The following is a 20576-nucleotide window of genomic DNA, read 5'->3' as shown; positions in this document are numbered from 1 at the left end:
AGCAGAGATAGAGAATGTGGTATTTTGTCTGGTAGACATTATCAGAAAAATACCTCAATTAAGTTCCTAAACATTCTTAGAAAACAACTGACAGAGGCCAGATTGTATATTAGTCTGCCGGAGTCTGACATATGATTGAGAACATGGGTAATAATCATCATTATGGGAAAATACGTTACAAAACATGTTTTGGCTGTGGTCCTGTGGCCGCCTCTCAGGCCTCCTGTCCCAGTCGCCGTCCTGTGGCCGTCTCCTAGGCCTCCTGACCCAGTCCTCGTCTTGTGGCCGCCCCACAGGCCCCCTGACCCAGTCCCCTTCCTGTGGCCGCCTCCCAAGCCTCTTGAACCAGTCCCCGTCCTGTGGCCGCCTCCCAGGCCTCCTGACCCAGTCCCCGTCCTGTGGCTGCCTCCAGGCCTCCTGACCCAGTCCCCGTCCTGTGGCCGCCTCCCAGGCCTCCTGACCCATTCCCCGTCCTGTGGCTGCCTCCCAGGCCTCCTGACCCAGTCACCATCCTGTGGCCACCTCCTAGGCCTCCTGACCCAGTCCCCGTCCTCTGGCCGCCTCCCAGGCCTCCTGACCCAGTCCCTGTCCTCTGGCCGCCTCCTAGGCCTCCTGACCCAATCCCCGTCCTGTGGCCGCCTCCCAGGCCTCCTGACTCAGTCCCTGTCCTGCGGCAATCGCCCAAGCCTCCAGACCCGTTTCCCAACTTGAGGTCATCCCCTTGGTCTCCAGACCATCCCCCAGATCTGCTTTGGTCTCCCTGGTCCCAGCTCCATTTTGGCCCTTCTTCCCTGTCTTTGCCCTTTTCCCCTCATCCCCTTGCCCCTGGAGCTCCCCTTGGACTGCCTGTTTCCCCGAGCCTCCCCTTCACTCCTTGGATGATTCGTTTTTTGTTTTGTGTTTTTTTGTTTTTTTATGGAGCGTCTAGAATCCGCTTCTTAGAGGGGGGCCTGTGTCACGATTCACTGTTGTCTGCCCTGTGTTTTGCCTCTGTCATCTGTTCCCCATGGACTACACTTCCCATAATTCCCTGCTCTCATCACTGCCAGCTGTCTTCCTTTGTCCTCACCTGTGTTTCGTCTACTCAATAGTCTTTTTGTATATTATGCCCTGTTGGTTGCTTGTTCTTGGTCAGTTGTTGAATGTATGTACTTGAATGTATCCTGACCTACCGTGTTTTGCCCGTGCCCTTCGTGGATGTTTTTGTCTCCCCTCGTGGATGTTTTATTTTGTTCCTGTGTCTCCCAGTTATTTGTATTTGTTTATTTTTTCATTAAAATCATTCACTGCACATAGATCCAGCTCTCTTGACTTCTTCCCTGCGTTTATGTTTTTATGAAGTGAACTGAAATAGTTTGATCCGTGTCTCTAATATCCATTACCAAAGAAGTGCCGTGCATGGTATTACTATGGCACAGTGATGTATCAGATGGTAATACCTCTTTGATATATAATGAATTTCATGTACCACTGTATTTAGATGGTACTAAAATAAGATGGTAGTGCGGTTGAAACGTCTTGGCCAGAAATGATTATATTACAATTGAGATTGTTGGAACCAATATTATGTTTTTTTTTTCATAATTTGCACTACCCACATATAAACCTCATTTTAGGTCTGTTTCTTTAAAATATCATGTCAAGTTTTATTTGCAAAACAAAAAAAGACCATGATATATGACCTTAAATAGTCTATTTATGTACGGTTTGCAATAATTCCTCATTTGTTGTGGAGATTAACACACATCTGCACTGTGATTCAATGCATGAGTTTATTGAAGGTTTTTTGAACAATTGATTCATTTAATACTAAATTAAATGAGCTGACCAAAACCAAAAGAAAAACAATGACTGATTTATTCAGTTACAGAGTTGGGAAACATGAACATTTGCCATAGAATTATAACACAATGTTTGAGACTCTGTGATGTGCCTACAGCAACCTAAGACACACTTCTGATCTTCATACTGATCGACTTCAACCCAACATAATTGTTCTTCCAGTGATACCAAGCATTTGCAATGGCTACATGATTGTCATCTTCTCCCCTTGTGTACACACCGTTGGGGTTTGCATAGTGACAGGATGTGTACCAAAATGCTCCAAGATATTCCTTTGCACAGTTTTTTCCAAAGGCGTCTTGATCTTTGTCAAAAGTGGTGAACTTCTGTCCGTCGTGATAGGTCAAAGAGTCCCCTGGAGAGAGGAGGAGCATTCATTGGACACATTAACATCTTATAATCCAGAAGTAACATGTACAAACTGTAACTAACAGCACTATACTGTTGGAGTACTTAGTTATAACTATACATCCAGAATAAGAAGAATATCGTATTAGAATTGAACTCCAGGAGAACGATTTGAAAGGAAGCAAGTGCACATTTACTCAACTGGAGTGTAATAAATCAGTGTTCATGATGAATCTGTGTTACCTGCTCCTCCATCTTTGAACCCTGAAACATGCAGTCGATACCCATCTGCTTCAGAGTCCACAGAGAAAGACGAGTACAGAGCGTAACCTTTGCTTCCTGTAAAGTCCTCCATGTCCACTCTCAGCATGTACTTCCTGTTACGTGTGAGCTGGTACATGGTCTCCAACCCTGTCCGAGCACACACATTAAAAACCCAGAAGCAAACACTGGACATTTACATCAACACTTCTACTGTGATCCAACACACACTGTTGTGAATGCTTACCTAGCCAATACTCGCCCTCAGTGGCCCCAAAACCTCTTTTGTACTCGTTCCACGGCAGATAAAAATTAATAATACCATCCATTCTTCTCTGGAACACCTGAAATACAGTTACAGTATTTATCAACATGAAAACATGTTTTCATGGTAAATATATGTGGATGTATTGTATTTCAAATGTCCTACCGTCCATCCTCCTTTATCATCATCTGCACCTGTTGTGACCATGTCACAGTACACCCAGACAGGAATGTTCCCTGCCGGATAGATGGAGTAAATGCCACTGACCGTTTGTCCTTTAGTATTAATCTGAGAACAGTCAACAGGCTTGAATTCATCAGTGGCCACACTTCCCATAAGAACAGGGAGAAGAACAGCAAAAACCAGCATCATCTAGACATGAGACAGAAAGTGAGACGCAACATAATCATGATGAAAACGGTCTATATGTCTGAATGTCCAGACTGAGTATCGGTGAATGCTGAAGAAACAGAACTTACCGTTTGTGTTGTGACTGTGTTATCTAGTCTCAGATGACTCTATATTAAATATTGCTCAGATTCTCAGGCTCCTCCTCTGTGTCACAGTGAAAATTGTGAGAAGTTCATTTCTTATCAGCTAAGATGGTCCATGTTGTGCAATATACACTACGGGTGAAGCAATCATTTTAGATGTGTTTCTGTTTGGTGGCCTAGTAATCAAATATAATAATCTTTTCATTTTTACATGCATAAGCATCTAATACATCTGTTAGTGTATTATAACGTTTCTTCTTCTGCATCTAGTTCGGTCTTGGAGATTGAGGCAGCCCACAGAACTTCATGGTGAAATGTTGTGAAATTTGGCACACTGCTTGGGGACAGTCTGAACATTCTTTATGCCAATTTTTGGGTTGATCTCACAAACCCTCCAGTGCCACCAACAGCTTAACCTTTCACTAAATTCATTGCATCATCTTAAAATTGGATTCAGACAATCTTCAGATCATCCTAGTTAAAAGTCATTAAAAGCTTTCCTGTTAGCAAAGCATGACATCGCTACACTTTTGGCCAAATATGTGTACCAATGAGGTCCAGACATTAAAAGAAAAGTCCCCAAATCAACCCTTGTGTCCTTTCAAGGTGAAAGGTACTATTCCAATTAGAGAACTCTACATTCTTGCTATTGTAGAAATTCCCTGTTGACAAGTCAGTCGTGATCCATTTAATCCATGAGTATAAGTTTCCTTTAACAGGGCAGACACACTCACTTGGAAAGTCGTTGAAAAGTGCACTGGAATGCCACTTGAAGTCAGACTTCCAACTTGGAAACTCGTGCGGAAATGTTCAACCGTGTGACCTCATGCAACCATGTCGGCACACCAGGGACATGTACAAAGTTAAAGATCAACACTCACTTTTATTCAATAATATCCATCAATGAGTCAAAGTTCTGACTTATGATAATAAAACCTGCAATTCCAAAGGTTTGCAGAGACCAGTGTGTAAAACAGACATCGGGGCCCCGCCTCAATAGGAAAGCTCTGCTAAAACCGCTTGAGGGGTGTCATGTCACATGTTGTTCTTGTTAGAGGTCCACTGGACTGGGACAGTTTTTCAAGTAGGACTTTTAGTTCGGGTTTTTAATTTATGAAAAAAATAAACAGGCCTTCCGAACTTGTTTTGCCCATGCAGGTGCGAATGGATGAGTTAGGGGCCGTTCATACGTGTTTTTTTAAACCTGCGCTGGATAAACGTCCACATCTGCTGCACTGCGTCTCGCTGTTTCTTCAATGTCTCACAGGAACGTTTTTAGACACTGTCAAAAGTTAAAAACAAGTTCAGTTCTCAAAAACACTGTTTCAGTCGTTGCGCTGCATCTATATTATTTTTAGTGCTGGTGTCACAAAAATGTAACGTTCTGAACAAGTTCAGGTTGCAAAGTGGGGACTGTTACAATGTTTAACATTATTCCTGATGCACCAAGTAAAGTTTTTTATATGTGCTTTATTGTGGAAAACATGCATATATGCTACAACGGCTGACGGGATAAATTTAAAATTATGACTTAAATCAATTTTATATAATTTTTTAAGCAAGCAATTTTGAAAAGGGGCCCCGGGTTGATCAGTTGCTTGGCTCCTCAAATATCGTAAACCCACCCCTGGCAGTATCATCTATCAATTTGGTTGCTAGTAGACGTCTTTGGTGACAGTTGACACCTGCTAAGCTAATGGTAGCATTGCAGTTTTGGATGTTTATATGTCATCTTCCGAGCATCTGCCATGGAATGCTTTTATGGTCACAGATCTCAAGTCACACTTTCCCACATCCGACTTGGAATGCATCATAAGCGAGTAGCATCAAAGTCCCTTTCGAGGCAAGTCAGTCCACTGTCGGTCATCTTTGGAATCTATTTTCTGTGCAAGTGTGATGCTCCTGTTCTAACCGCTCCGTACGGGCATCTCCGGCATGGGAGGCAGGTGTGCTAACAAGGAGGCTAAAGGCTACAGCCCCTAGCGTCAGTTGCTAGTGCACCTCTTGAGGTCAGGAGAGTGACGTTTACACACATTGCACAGGTATTAATCTGCTGGCCAAAGCGATGTAAAAGTGCAGCTATCTAAGTGTATGGGTAAAGATGGAAATCTCCAAAACGGTTGGTCAAGATTACGATCAAAGAACATATCAGCAGTGAATTCTGACAACACTGGAATAATAAATTGTGTTTCTATGGCTCAGATAATGCTAAAAAACATATATATTTTTACTTGCAAAGGCCCCAGGCCCAATTATCTCCAAGGGCCCCTTCCAAAACTTGTTGTAGGCGTTTTCATTGTTGATGGGTTTTCGAGTGAGGGGATCGCCAAACTGGATCATACAACTTCAATGCCCAGGGCCCCCCAGGTAGTCAAGGGCCCCTGGTAGTCAAGGGCCCCTGGGCATTGGCCCCATTGGCCTGGTCGGTAATCCATCCCTGGGTCCAGTTAATGCACATGCGTGTTCTCAAGTTAACTGACATGTTATGTCTGTACTACCCAAAAGGTTATTGGCTCGTTTACCTGTAAGGCCAGACTTTATTTTCTACATCCGCCATATTGGGCGTTCCAATTATTTGAATATAAACGGTCCGCTTTGGGGCTAAACAGTCTTTGGCTTGTCATTATGTGATCCTAACATGGCAGCCCCCACGAGGGGACCCTCTCACGTAGAACAAAACAGCTTTACCGTAATGACTGGAGTCTTCATCTCAAGTGAGTGGTCATGATTTTATACACGTTTAAAAAATTACAACTTTTAATGTTGAACATTAAATGAAGAACAAATGACTGTGTGCACCTTTTAAGTCGTCTAGATTTCTTTTGAGCACAAGCCTTTAGATCAAAGGCTTCTAAGATCACAAGAAACATTCATTCAGTCATCTATGGACTGATCTTTCTGATAGGCCATGATCAGGCGCCCTCCCGTCAGTAGGGGCCGCTGTGACGCGCCGCGCGTCTCCGCGTCGATGACGTGTACGCGCTCACGCATCCCGGAAGTAAAGGTGTCGTTGGACAAGAGTTTAGAAACAAACTGGCGATCAGATGAGTGAATGCCAATCATTTTAACGACAGATTGATGATCGATAGAGCGCTGATTGACAGTCAGCATGATGAAGATGAAGATGATGAAGATGTGTCTGACGATTTTAATACTGACAGTGTCTGACAGCAGCGCGAGGATCCATCAGCTCAAACTCAGGGTCTGCTGCTATTATTTACTCATATAATTCACATATTTCATGTCTTATCTTACTCATTTCACTCAAATTCACTTATTTAATGATTTACTCATTTTATCTCATCTCATGTTACTCGCTTATTTCATGGTTTTTCATGTTATTTACATTTTATTTTGCGCTATTACAGTCTGTTCCTGTTTAAACAGCCAAACATATTATACACACATCAAACAGTGATATTAACTTAAAATAAATCATGAATAAATAAGTATCAGTAATCTCAGATAGCACACATACATCTCTGAGATGTCTGTTTTACATCTGGAAAGCGTCACAATCCAATTAACATCTGTTAAACATCTTAAAAAGATCAGATTTACCAACGTTATAAACCATAATCATCTTATAGACATCTGCTGAATGTCTTATTGACGCAGATGATCAAACAACAGGCCGCAAAACAAATAAAACAAGTTAAAATGTTACTACTATTTTTTACATTTTTACCATTTCATTCTGAAATCATGAGCTTAATTGCAATTTATTTAATTGTTTTAACAGCCATAGTAAGAAATAAAAACAGAAATTCAAATAAATCTGCATATAATTTCTTATAATATGAAACAAGTCTTATTTTTAAGATGTAAGTAATTCTACACGATAAATCTAAAAAGCAATATGAGGGGGTCTGGGTATCTCAGTGAGTATTGATGCTCACTATCACACCTGGAGTCAGTCAGGTCTCCTTAGCAACCAAATTGGCCCAGTTGCTTGGGTGGATAGACCTGACTGGAGTCACTCAGCATGTCCTGGATTCAAACTCACGACTCCAGGTGTGATAGTCAGCGTCAATACTCGCTGATATACATGGAGCCCCTGAAAATATATACGTCTAACAATTATGCCATTAAGAAATATGCACTGTGAACTTAATAATATTGTAATTGTTTCTTTTGGCTTTAGCACTGAAACAAAATAAATTATTTAATTTTGCAAACAAGAACAATATTATCATATTTCCTCACATAGGGGATCTCTTGTGAGTTTTCCTCTCATAGGGGATCTCTTGTGAGTTTTCCTCCCATGGGGGATCTCTTGTGAGTTTTCCCTCCCATAGGGGATCTCTTATGAGTTTTCCCTCCCATAGGGGATCTCTTGTGAGTTTTCCCTCCCATAGGGGATCTCTTGTGAGTTTTCCCTCCCATAGGGGATCTCTTGTGAGTTTTCCTCCCATAGGGGATCTCTTGTGAGTTTTCCTCTCATAGGGGATCTCTTGTGAGTTTTCCTCTCATAGGGGATCTCTTGTGAGTTTTCCCTCCCATAGGGGATCTCTTGTGAGTTTTCCCTCCCATAGGGGATCTCTTGTGAGTTTTCCCTCCCATAGGGGATCTCTTGTGAGTTTTCCCTCCCATAGGGGATCTCTTGTGAGTTTTCCCTCCCATAGGGGATCTCTTATGAGTTTTCCGTCCCATAGGGGATCTCTTATGAGTTTTCCCTCCCATAGGGGATCTCTTGTGAGTTTTCCCTCCCATAGGGGATCTCTTGTGAGTTTTCCTCCCATAGGGGATCTCTTGTGAGTTCTCCCATGGGGATCTCTGTGAGTTTCCTCCCATAGGGGATCTCTTGTGAGTTTCCCTCCCATAGGGGATCTCTTGTGAGTTTTCCCTCCCATAGGGGATCTCTTGTGAGTTTTCCCTCCCATGGGGGATCTCTTGTGAGTTTTCCTCCCATAGGGGATCTCTTGTGAGTTTTCCCTCCCATAGGGGATCTCTTGTGAGTTTTCCCTCCCATAGGGGATCTCTTGTGAGTTTTCCCTCCCATAGGGGATCTCTTGTGAGTTTTCCCTCCCATAGGGGATCTCTTGTGAGTTTTCCCTCCCATAGGGGATCTCTTGTGAGTTTTCCCTCCCATAGGGGATCTCTTGTGAGTTTTCCCTCCCATAGGGGATCTCTTGTGAGTTTTCCTCTCATAGGGGATCTCTTGTGAGTTTTCCTCACATAGGGGGTCTTTCGTAATTTTGCAAACAAGAACAATATTATCATATTTCCTCTCATAGGGGGTCTCTCGTAAGTTTGCAATCCCTTGCAGTAACGCTCTGTTTCTCTCTCTTCAGAATGAGACACGGTTTGTCGTGCATTTAAACACATTCGGTTATTTTGCTAACGGCACTCTGGATGTTCACCTGGTGTCGCTGCAGCTTCCACAAGAGAAGAGCGACTCCAAATACCCGGTGAGCTGTCTGTCCATTTGTCTGTCTGTTCATTTATTTGTCTGTCCGTTGTTTCTCTAATGTTTTGCTGTGTGTTGCAGGTTGGCTTCAGTCTGGCCAGATCTCGAGTGAATGGAGTTCTGTCGTACACCGTGAGTATCTCTCTCTCTCTATCTCTCTCTATCTGTCAGACGGTACATTCATGTGTGTTTGTGGTTTTGTCAGGCGGAGGAGACCGAGGAGTGCACGCTGACCAAGAGCAAGAGTGAAGAAGAACTTATCCTCTTCATCATCGATACTAATAAACTCAGGTGTGTTCACCCCTGAGAACAAGGCCTGAATGCGGATCTCATTACTTCATGATTGAGCTCCTTTATTTGACATATTTTATTTTTTAGGGTGTTGGATAAAGATTGGGTCATAATATTAAAATGAGTGTGTGTTTAGTGTGCTTGTGAAGGGTTTCGGTGATTCTGACAGTGTTCTGGAGGCTGAAACAAAGCCAGAGAAGACGACCGATGGAGATAAAGGTGAAACGCACGCCTGTCGCTATTTATTCAAGTTTAGAGTTTAATTTAGTATTTATTTAAAAAAAAAAAATTACTTGAGTTTTAGTTTTTACTGTATGACTGTTTTAATTCATCAGTGTTTTGTAGTTTCTATATATTTATTTATTTTAGTATTTTAAGCATGCCAAAGTTAATGCGTTAACTTATATTATTGAAATATGTTGATAGTGTTACAATTCTCATGGACGTCTAGCATTATTGCAAACTGTCGCATTTTACATGTTTAAACATTTTTAAAAGTTTCAAATATCATACTGTGTATCGAAACACCATCATGGAAATGCTTTTTTTAGTTCAGTTTTTTTATATTAGAGATTTCAATGAACTAAAATATTTTCATTAAGTTTATAGTTTATTACAATCACGGCACATCCAAACTATAATGAAGTGTTAATGACATTCACACGTGTGTTTGTTTGAAGAGTGTTGTTGATTCTTATGTTGTTCAGTGAGGAGGAAAAGAGAAGAGAAGGCTGAAAAAGGAGCAGCTGATGACAAAAAGACGGAAAATCCACCAGATCAGAGCAAAACAGACACCAAATTGACGGCGGCTCCCGTCAGCATCCATGTTAAACAGCAGGTGAATGTGTGTTTGTGTGCTGTCCTTTAAAGATGCGTTTCTTTGTAACTGGCAATTGAACTGAGTTGTGTGACACTCATCAGGTGGCGAGTGTGAACGGGAAGACACTGAACCTACAGAAACACGGAGAATCCTACAACTTCAGCGTGAGAATCATGAAACACACAGTCACACAACAGCCCTTCTCAAAACCACAACAGTTTCTCAAAATACCAACGACAGAATTCTAATCCCTATTGTACATTATAAACACACACACTACCTACTGAATTCATTAATATGTACAGTGCTTAATTTATTTAAACGCACAGTACTGGATCTGTTAAAATTATCTGTGCTGAATTTATTTAAACGCACAGTACTGAATCTGTTAAAATTATCTGTGCTGAATTTATTTAAACACACAGTACTGAATCTGTTAAAATTATCTGTGCTGAATTTATTTAAACGCACAGTACTGAATCTGTTAAAATTATCTGTGCTGAATTAATTTAAACGCACAGTACTGAATCTGTTAAAATTAGCTGTGCTGAATTTATTTAAACGCACAGTACTGAATCTGTTAAAATTAGCTGTGCTGAATTTATTTAAACACACAGTACTGAATCTGTTAAAATTATCTGTGCTGAATTTATTTAAACACACAGTACTGAATCTGTTGAAATTATCTGTGCTGAATTTATTTAAACACACAGTACTGAATCTGTTGAAATTATCTGTGCTGAATTTATTTAAACACACAGTACTGAATCTGTTGAAATTATCTGTGCTGAATTTATTTAAATGCACAGTACTGAATCTGTTAAAATTATCTGTGCTGAATTAATTTAAACGCACAGTACTGAATCTGTTAAAATTAGCTGTGCTGAATTTATTTAAACGCACAGTACTGAATCTGTTAAAATTAGCTGTGCTGAATTTATTTAAACGCACAGTACTGAATCTGTTAAAATTAGCTGTGCTGAATTTATTTAAGCACCGTGCTGAATTTATTTAAGCACAGTACTGAATCTGTTAAAATTAGCTGTGCTGAATTTATTTAAACGCACAGTACTGAATCTGTTAAAATTAGCTGTGCTGAATTTATTTAAACGCACAGTACTGAATCTGTTAAAATTAGCTGTGCTGAATTTATTTAAACGCACAGTACTGAATCTGTTAAAATTAGCGGTACTGAATTTATTTAAACGCACAGTACTGAATCTGTTAAAATTAGCTGTGTTGAATTTAGTTAAACGCACAGTACTGAATCTGTTAAAAGTAGCTGTGCTGAATTTATTTAAACACAGTACTGAATCTGTTAAAATTATCTGTGCTGAATTTATTTAAACGCACAGTACTGAATCTGTTAAAATTAGCTGTGCTGAATTTATTTAAACGCACAGTACTGAATCTGTTAAAATTAGCTGTGCTGAATTTATTTAAACGCACAGTACTGAATCTGTTAAAATTAGCTGTGCTGAATTTATTTAAACGCACAGTACTGAATCTGTTAAAATTAGCTGTGCTGAATTTATTTAAACGCACAGTACTGAATCTGTTAAAATTAGCTGTGCTGAATTTATTTAAACGCACAGTACTGAATCTGTTAAAATTAGCTGTGCTGAATTTATTTAAACGCACCGTGCTGAATTTATTTAAACGCACAGTACTGAATCTGTTAAAATTAGCTGTACTGAATTTATTTAAATGCACAGTACTGAATCTGTTAAAATTAGCTGTACTGAATTTATTTAAACGCACAGTACTGATTCTGTTAAAATTAGCTGTGCTGAATTTATTTAAACGCACAGTACTGAATCTGTTAAAATTAGCTGTGCTGAATTTATTTAAACGCACAGTACTGAATCTGTTAAAATTAGCTGTGCTGAATTTATTTAAACGCACAGTACTGAATCTGTTAAAATTAGCTGTACTGAATTTATTTAAACGCACAGTACTGAATCTGTTAAAATTAGCTGTGCTGAATTTATTTAAACGCACAGTACTGAATCTGTTAAAATTAGCTGTGCTGAATTTATTTAAATGCACAGAACTGAATCTGTTAAAATTATCTGAAGATAATGCACAGTACTGAATCTGTTAAAATTAGCTGTGCTGAATTTATTTAAACGCACAGTACTGAATCTGTTAAAATTAGCTGTACTGAATTTATTTAAACGCACAGTACTGAATCTGTTAAAATTAGCTGTGCTGAATTTATTTAAACGCACAGTACTGAATCTGTTAAAATTAGCTGTGCTGAATTTATTTAAACGCACAGTACTGAATCTGTTAAAATTAGCTGTGCTGAATTTAGTTAAACGCACAGTACTGAATCTGTTAAAATTAGCTGTGCTGAATTTATTTAAACGCACAGTACTGAATCTGTTAAAATTAGCTGTGCTGAATTTATTTAAACGCACAGTACTGAATCTGTTAAAATTAGCTGTGCTGAATTTAGTTAAACGCACAGTACTGAATCTGTTAAAATTAGCTGTGCTGAATTTAGTTAAACGCACAGTACTGAATCTGTTAAAATTAGCTGTGCTGAATTTAGTTAAACGCACAGTACTGAATCTGTTAAAATTAGCTGTGCTGAATTTATTTAAACGCACAGTACTGAATCTGTTAAAATTAGCTGTGCTGAATTTATTTAAATGCACAGTACTGAATCTGTTAAAATTAGCTGTGCTGAATTTATTTAAACGCACAGTACTGAATCTGTTAAAATTAGCGGTGCTGAATTTATTTAAACGCACAGTACTGAATCTGTTAAAATTAGCTGTGCTGAATTTATTTAAACGCACAGTACTGAATCTGTTAAAATTAGCTGTGCTGAATTTAGTTAAACGCACAGTACTGAATCTGTTAAAATTAGCTGTGCTGAATTTATTTAAACGCACAGTACTGAATCTGTTAAAATTAGCTGTGCTGAATTTATTTAAATGCACAGAACTGAATCTGTTAAAATTATCTGAAGATAATGCACAGTACTGAATCTGTTAAAATTAGCTGTGCTGAATTTATTTAAATGCACAGTACTGAATCTGTTAAAATTATCTGTACTGAATTTATTTAAATGCACAGTACTGAATCTGTTAAAATTATCTGTACTGAATTTATTCAAACACACAGTACTGAATCTGTTAAAATTATCTGTACTGAATTTATTCAAACACACAGTACTGAATCTGTTAAAATTAGCTGTACTGAATTTATTTAAATGCACAGTACTGAATCTGTTAAAATGAGCTGTACTGAATTTATTTAAACGCACAGTACTGAATCTGTTAAAATTAGCTGTACTGAATTTATTTAAACGCACAGTACTGAATCTGTTAAAATTATCTGTGCTGAATTTATTCAAACGCACAGTACTGAATCTGTTAAAATTAGCTGTGCTGAATTTAGTTAAACGCACAGTACTGAATCTGTTAAAATTAGCTGTGCTGAATTTAGTTAAACGCACAGTACTGAATCTGTTAAAATTAGCTGTGCTGAATTTAGTTAAACGCACAGTACTGAATCTGTTAAAATTAGCTGTGCTGAATTTATTTAAACGCACAGTACTGAATCTGTTAAAATTAGCTGTGCTGAATTTATTTAAATGCACAGAACTGAATCTGTTAAAATTATCTGAAGATAATGCACAGTACTGAATCTGTTAAAATTAGCTGTGCTGAATTTATTTAAATGCACAGTACTGAATCTGTTAAAATTATCTGTACTGAATTTATTTAAATGCACAGTACTGAATCTGTTAAAATTATCTGTACTGAATTTATTCAAACACACAGTACTGAATCTGTTAAAATTATCTGTACTGAATTTATTCAAACACACAGTACTGAATCTGTTAAAATTATCTGTACTGAATTTATTCAAACACACAGTACTGAATCTGTTAAAATTATCTGTACTGAATTTATTTAAATGCACAGTACTGAATCTGTTAAAATTATCTGTACTGAATTTATTTAAATGCACAGTACTGAATCTGTTAAAATTATCTGTACTGAATTTATTCAAACACACAGTACTGAATCTGTTAAAATTATCTGTACTGAATTTATTTAAACGCACAGTACTGAATCTGTTAAAATTAGCTGTGCTGAATTTATTTAAATGCACAGTACTGAATCTGTTAAAATTAGCTGTGCTGAATTTATTTAAATGCACAGAACTGAATCTGTTAAAATTATCTGAAGATAATGCACAGTACTGAATCTGTTAAAATTAGCTGTGCTGAATTTAAACGCACAGTACTGAATCTGTTAAAATTATCTGTACTGAATTTATTCAAACACAGTACTGAATCTGTTAAAATTATCTGTACTGAATTTATTCAAACACACAGTACTGAATCTGTTAAAATTAGCTGTGCTGAATTTAGTTAAACGCACAGTACTGAATCTGTTAAAATTAGCTGTGCTGAATTTAGTTAAACGCACAGTACTGAATCTGTTAAAATTAGCTGTGCTGAATTTATTTAAACGCACAGTACTGAATCTGTTAAAATTAGCTGTGCTGAATTTATTTAAATGCACAGAACTGAATCTGTTAAAATTATCTGAAGATAATGCACAGTACTGAATCTGTTAAAATTAGCTGTGCTGAATTTATTTAAATGCACAGTACTGAATCTGTTAAAATTATCTGTACTGAATTTATTTAAATGCACAGTACTGAATCTGTTAAAATTATCTGTACTGAATTTATTCAAACACACAGTACTGAATCTGTTAAAATTATCTGTACTGAATTTATTCAAACACACAGTACTGAATCTGTTAAAATTAGCTGTACTGAATTTATTTAAATGCACAGTACTGAATCTGTTAAAATTAGCTGTACTGAATTTATTTAAATGCACAGTACTGAATCTGTTAAAATGAGCTGTACTGAATTTATTTAAACGCACAGTACTGAATCTGTTAAAATTAGCTGTACTGAATTTATTTAAACGCACAGTACTGAATCTGTTAAAATTATCTGTACTGAATTTATTCAAACACACAGTACTGAATCTGTTAAAATTATCTGTACTGAATTTATTCAAACACACAGTACTGAATCTGTTAAAATTATCTGTACTGAATTTATTCAAACACACAGTACTGAATCTGTTAAAATTATCTGTACTGAATTTATTTAAATGCACAGTACTGAATCTGTTAAAATTATCTGTACTGAATTTATTTAAATGCACAGTACTGAATCTGTTAAAATTATCTGTACTGAATTTATTCAAACACACAGTACTGAATCTGTTAAAATTATCTGTACTGAATTTATTTAAACGCACAGTACTGAATCTGTTAAAATTAGCTGTGCTGAATTTATTTAAATGCACAGTACTGAATCTGTTAAAATTATCTGTACTGAATTTATTTAAACGCACAGTACTGAATCTGTTAAAATTATCTGTACTGAATTTATTCAAACACACAGTACTGAATCTGTTAAAATTAGCTGTACTGAATTTATTTAAACGCACAGTACTGAATCTGTTAAAATTAGCTGTACTGAATTTATTCAAACACACAGTACTGAATCTGTTAAAATTAGCTGTGCTGAATTTATTTAAATGCACAGTACTGAATCTGTTGAAATTAGCTGTACTGAATTTATTTAAATGCACAGTACTGAATCTGTTAAAATTAGCTGTACTGAATTTATTTTAACGCACAGTACTGAATCTTAAAATTAGCGGTGCTGAATTTATTTAAATGCGGTACTGAATCCATTAAAATGTGCTTTACTTAATTAAAATGCACTGTACTGAATTCATTAGAATGCATGGTACTGAATTCATAAAAACGTGCGGTACCTAATTGGTATGAAACTGCTGTCACAGCACTGAATAGAGTTTGTTGACGTGTGAATATAAAGCAATAAAAGCATGTGTTTTCTCACTCTGTCTCAGTTTCGTCTCACTATGGGCTCACGGTCTCAGGGGCTTTACAATCTGAACTTCCACAACTGCCATAACATGAGAGCAGGAATGCTGAGTCCGTATTCTCTCCATGTAAGTGTTCCTGTAGCTCCAACAGCACCGCTGATGTCATGGGTTCGATTCCCAGGGAATGCATGAACTGATCAAATGTGTAGCTTGAATTAAATATTGTTAATTTTGGATAAAAATGCATAATGTAAATGGAAGCACAGCAGCCTGTGTCAGATGATGAGTATATAACTGTGTGTGTGTGTGTGTTAGGTGGAGATCACGGAAAAGAATCCTAGCGGTTATCTCTCAGCGGCTGAGATTCCTCTGCCACGCCTCTACATCTCCATGGCAGCCATCTTTTTTACCGCCGCTATTGTCTGGACATACACACTGCTCAAGTACAGGTACACACACACCTTTAGCTGTTCTTATGAGATCTGAACTAGAGGAAAATCTGTCATTGCTAAACCTGCATGTGTGCAAAACTCATTTTCATCATTCTGACAGTTTGAGCACAGTAAGAGAAAGAGGTGATGTGTGTTTTACAGGTACAGTGTGTTTAAGATCCACTGGCTGATGGCAGCGCTGGTGTATACTAAAGCTGTTTCACTTCTCTTTCACAGTGTGAGTACAAACACTCTTTCGGTCAAAGTCATTTCAGCCATACTATTGCTATATTAGCCAAGTAGACTCAAAACGCAAGAACTGAAACACAGTGAAATATAACAATACATGGTAATAAACTGCAATATTGACATGCATATATTCTTACTAAAGCATGTCCCGGGTATGGCTCGGGACCCATCTTTATGACGGTAGCCCGTGAAAGGAACAGTGGCTCGCTCCTTCCCTCCATAGTGCTACGGTCGTCCTCTTGGGCAAGAGAGAATGACCCTCATGCCCCCCCTGCTAGGGTTACAACAAAACGTGTTTTCCATCACCTTGTAAAGACCTGGAGTATCCATATGATCCCATTTCTGTTATAAGAAATAAGGAAAAGGAGGACCTGTTTGCTGTGAGTTATGACCCGTGTCGGTGGAGGAGCAGATCCTGGTCCCTGAGAAATGTGCTTTGCTGCGGTTTCCACTGTTTCAACATGGTACTTTGGCTCCTACATAGGCGGGAGGTTGGAATGGCTCGATCCAATCAATTGGCTGGTCAAGACATGCCCTGGGAATACTCTGTGACCGCTGAACGAAACCAAAAACCCAAAACATGGCTACTAAACACAACTGTACCAAAAGGTGTTGCAGGAATAGCGGGAACATTTAAGGAAGTGAGAAAACTACGATCTGGACTGATTCTTTGGAATGCAGTAAAAAGGCCAATGCTGAACATCTACTACATGCAGCACGTTAGCTGGAGTGACATTCCAATGCCAGGAAAAGACCATAACGACCCCATAAACCTAAAGTTAAAATAAAACCTTGTCTAACCCACATAAACGAGGACTTTGAGAGTACCTCAAGGAAGTATCCTATCAGTAAATGTTTCAGTATTTAAATAAATAGCATTGCAGTAGTCATTGCCTCTGATGTCCTCTGTAGGTTACATGTAGATGATATCTGCTACAAGAGCAACTACATGACTTCTATCGAGCGACAAATCCCATTGAGATTAACAAGATGCACTCCTGGTCAAAGTCCTCACAAAAACCATCTGTTTGCATTTCTGTGGGCTTCGTTCACTACATAATGAGCTGTTTATGAGTCCCCATTAAAGTTATCACTGGTGACAACAAACTGTCTTCTATTCCTCACATTCAATCACTAAACAGGAATGTTTTAAAGGTTTTATCCCAAACCAAATGTGGATCAGACAGCTGCAGTCCCATGCACTTCCCACTGCTCAAAGCCGGACTATGCAAGTATCATTTATGGATCAGCTCAGAAGTCAAACATACGACTTTTGGACACTGTACACCACCGATACGACTGGATTGGTGATGTTCTGTAGGCTCCCAAAGCTAAAGTCTCTGTGCGGAAGCCAACGAACCGTCCTTGGAAATCAGACGCCTAAAGTCGGCCTTGCAATATGCAACCAAACTTAAAACAAATAAAGAAAACCCATCCTATCCAGCAGCTTTCCCACTTCAGCATTCAACAATATATGAAAAAAGGTTCATTCGTCCATTTGGCCTACATATAAAAACCTGGAGAATCTGAAAGTGGATCTAGACCATTTGGAACAGACACATTTCTGCATAATTCCTCCATGGGATCTCAAAAAGCCCCAAATCCATCTGGATTATCAAGGAACCAAAGAATGATTCAGAATCATGTTTTGAAGCTGCTAAAACGGATCACCCAACAATCGTGAAGATTTGAATCATGTCATCTCTTGAAGCAAAGAGATTGAATATTATTTTCTGCTGGTATCTGGACACTCTGAATCTCCCATAATGAAGAAGCTGCCAGAGGAGCACCGTCTACTGAACAAATTAAACACCGATCAAATTAATCTTATTTAACTCTTATTTAAACCTGGCCCCCGCCATGAATATAGCCATAGAAGCTGGCATGGTGCAAAACAAACTAAAGCATTTCGATGTAAAACACCACACAGTACTTTGAGCGAGCGTGTTTGCGCGATTCACAGAAATGAATCATGCCTTTGTACTGAAGTATTTGCTAGTTGCGAGACATGGAAGTGTAATACAGTGAGTCTGTAAACATGAAGAGTGTTTCGAAGCGTCTTGATTCTTCATATTCATGTGCTGTTGTGTTTGTGTTTCTCTCAGATTAACTATCACTTCATCAACTCTGAGGGTCACCCAATTGAAGGCTGGGCCGTCATGTACTACATCACCCACCTGTGCGTATCACAAGACTAGTTTGTTTTTATGAATGCATATTAATATTAACTAGGGGCTCTGTGTATCTCAGTGAGTATTGACGCTGACTATCACACCTGGAGTCGCGAGTTTGAATACAGGGCGTGCTGAGTGACTCCAGCCAGGTCTCCTTAGCAACCAAATTGGCCCGGTTGCTAGGGAGGGTAGAGTCACATGGGGTAACCTCCTCGTGGTCACTATAATGTGGTTCTCGCTCTCGGTGGGGCGTGTGGTGAGTTGTGCGTGGATGCCGCGGAGAATAGCGTGAAGCCTCTACACGCGCTACATCTCCACGGTAACACGCTCAACAAGTCACGTGATAAGATGCGCGGATTGACGGTCTCAGACGCAACTGAGATTCGTCCTCCACCACCCGGATTGAGGCGAGAAATTGAGAAAAAAAAATATGAATGAAATTAAAAACATTATATTAATATTAAACATGTTAATAAGAAAATGTATTGATAAATGAATAAAAATATATTTTAAATAACATTTGAATTAATAATGATATATTTAATTGTAATGCGTTTTGATTAGTATTATTATTTAATGAGCAAATCTTGTATTGATATCTCAGGTTGAAGGGCGCTCTTCTGTTCATCACTCTGGCTCTCATCGGAACGGGTTTCGCCTTCGTTAAATACATCCTGTCAGATAAAGAGAAGAAGATCTTCATGATTGTCATTCCTCTGCAGGTGTGTGTGTGTGTGTCATTCCTCTGCAGGTGTGTGTGTGTGTGTGTGTGTGTGTGTGTGTGTGTGTCATTCCTCTGCAGGTGTGTGTGTGTGTGTGTCATTGCTCTGCAGGTGTGTGTGTGTGTGTGTCATTCCTCTGCAGGTGTGTGTGTGTGTGTCATTCCTCTGCAGGTGTGTGTGTGTGTGTGTGTGTGTGTCATTCCTCTGCAGGTGTGTGTGTGTGTGTGTGTGTCATTCCTCTGCAGGTGTGTGTGTGTGTGTGTGTCATTGCTCTGCAGGTGTGTGTGTGTGTGTCATTCCTCTGCAGGGGTGTGTGTGTGTGTGTGTCATTGCTCTGCAGGTGTGTGTGTGTGTGTCATTCCTCTGCAGGTGTGTGTGTGTGTGTGTGTGTGTGTCATTCCTCTGCAGGTGTGTGTGTGTGTGTGTGTGTCATTGCTCTGCAGGTGTGTGTGTGTGTGTGTGTGTGTCATTCCTCTGCAGGGTGTGTGTGTGTGTGTGTGTGTCATTCCTCTGCAGGTGTGTGTGTGTGTGTGTGTGTGTGTCATTCCTCTGCAGGTGTGTGTGTGTGTGTGTGTGTGTCATTCCTCTGCAGGGTGTGTGTGTGTGTGTGTGTGTGTGTGTGTCATTGCTCTGCAGGGTGTGTGTGTGTGTGTATCATTCCTCTGCAGGGGTGTGTGTGTGTGTGTGTGTGTGTCATTGCTCTGCAGGGTGTGTGTGTGTGTGTGTGTGTGTGTGTCATTCCTCTGCAGGTGTGTGTGTGTGTGTGTGTGTGTGTGTGTGTGTGTGTGTGTGTGTGTGTGTGTGTGTGTGTCATTCCTCTGCAGGTGTGTGTGTGTGTGTCATTCCTCTGCAGGTGTGTGTGTGTGTGTCATTCCTCTGCAGGTGTGTGTGTGTGTGTGTGTGTGTGTGTGTCATTCCTCTGCAGGGTGTGTGTGTGTGTGTGTCATTCCTCTGCAGGTGTGTGTGTGTGTCATTCCTCTGCAGGTGTGTGTGTGTGTGTGTGTCATTCCTCTGCAGGGGTGTGTGTGTGTGTGTGTGTGTGTGTCATTCCTCTGCAGGGGTGTGTGTGTGTGTGTGTCATTCCTCTGCAGGGGTGTGTGTGTGTGTGTGTGTCATTCCTCTGCAGGTGTGTGTGTGTGTGTGTGTGTGTGTGTGTGTGTCATTCCTCTGCAGGTGTGTGTGTGTGTGTGTGTGTGTGTGTGTGTGTGTGTGTGTGTGTGTCATTCCTCTGCAGGTGTGTGTGTGTGTGTGTGTGTCATTCCTCTGCAGGTGTGTGTGTGTGTGTGTGTGTGTCATTCCTCTGCAGGGGTGTGTGTGTGTGTGTGGGTGTGTGTCATTCCTCTGCAGGGGTGTGTGTGTGTGTGTGT

General features: G+C 39.4%; 2 protein-coding genes across 2 annotated transcripts in view; one reads left to right on the top strand and one right to left on the bottom strand.

Annotated features, from left to right (window-relative positions):
* Positions 1-1758: 1758 nt before the first annotated feature.
* On the bottom strand, positions 1759-3334 carry LOC127651812 (microfibril-associated glycoprotein 4-like). The gene is made up of 5 exons (XM_052137833.1): positions 3196-3334; positions 2882-3088; positions 2699-2795; positions 2434-2601; positions 1759-2197 (listed from the first exon to the last, which is right to left on the bottom strand). The coding sequence occupies exons 2-5, from the start codon at positions 3086-3088 to the stop codon at positions 1944-1946; spliced, it is 726 nt and encodes a 241-aa protein (XP_051993793.1). The 5' UTR covers positions 3196-3334; the 3' UTR covers positions 1759-1943.
* A 2862-nt stretch (positions 3335-6196) lies between these two features.
* LOC127651741 (protein GPR108) overlaps positions 6197-20576 on the top strand; it is a 19949-nt gene continuing 5569 nt past the window's right edge. The window contains exons 1-12 of the mRNA XM_052137722.1: positions 6197-6412; positions 8505-8621; positions 8702-8752; positions 8826-8911; positions 9048-9130; positions 9619-9749; positions 9833-9895; positions 15658-15759; positions 15949-16082; positions 16227-16302; positions 18419-18492; positions 19092-19209. Coding sequence (XP_051993682.1) covers positions 6320-6412; positions 8505-8621; positions 8702-8752; positions 8826-8911; positions 9048-9130; positions 9619-9749; positions 9833-9895; positions 15658-15759; positions 15949-16082; positions 16227-16302; positions 18419-18492; positions 19092-19209 — 1128 coding nt within the window. The 5' untranslated portion in view covers positions 6197-6319. The remainder of the gene's footprint in view (positions 6413-8504; positions 8622-8701; positions 8753-8825; positions 8912-9047; positions 9131-9618; positions 9750-9832; positions 9896-15657; positions 15760-15948; positions 16083-16226; positions 16303-18418; positions 18493-19091; positions 19210-20576) is intronic.

Source organism: Xyrauchen texanus, chromosome 11, assembly GCF_025860055.1.
Source record: "Xyrauchen texanus isolate HMW12.3.18 chromosome 11, RBS_HiC_50CHRs, whole genome shotgun sequence".
Classification (NCBI taxonomy): Eukaryota; Metazoa; Chordata; class Actinopteri; order Cypriniformes; family Catostomidae; genus Xyrauchen; species Xyrauchen texanus.
This window is presented reverse-complemented; position numbering and strand designations above follow the sequence as displayed.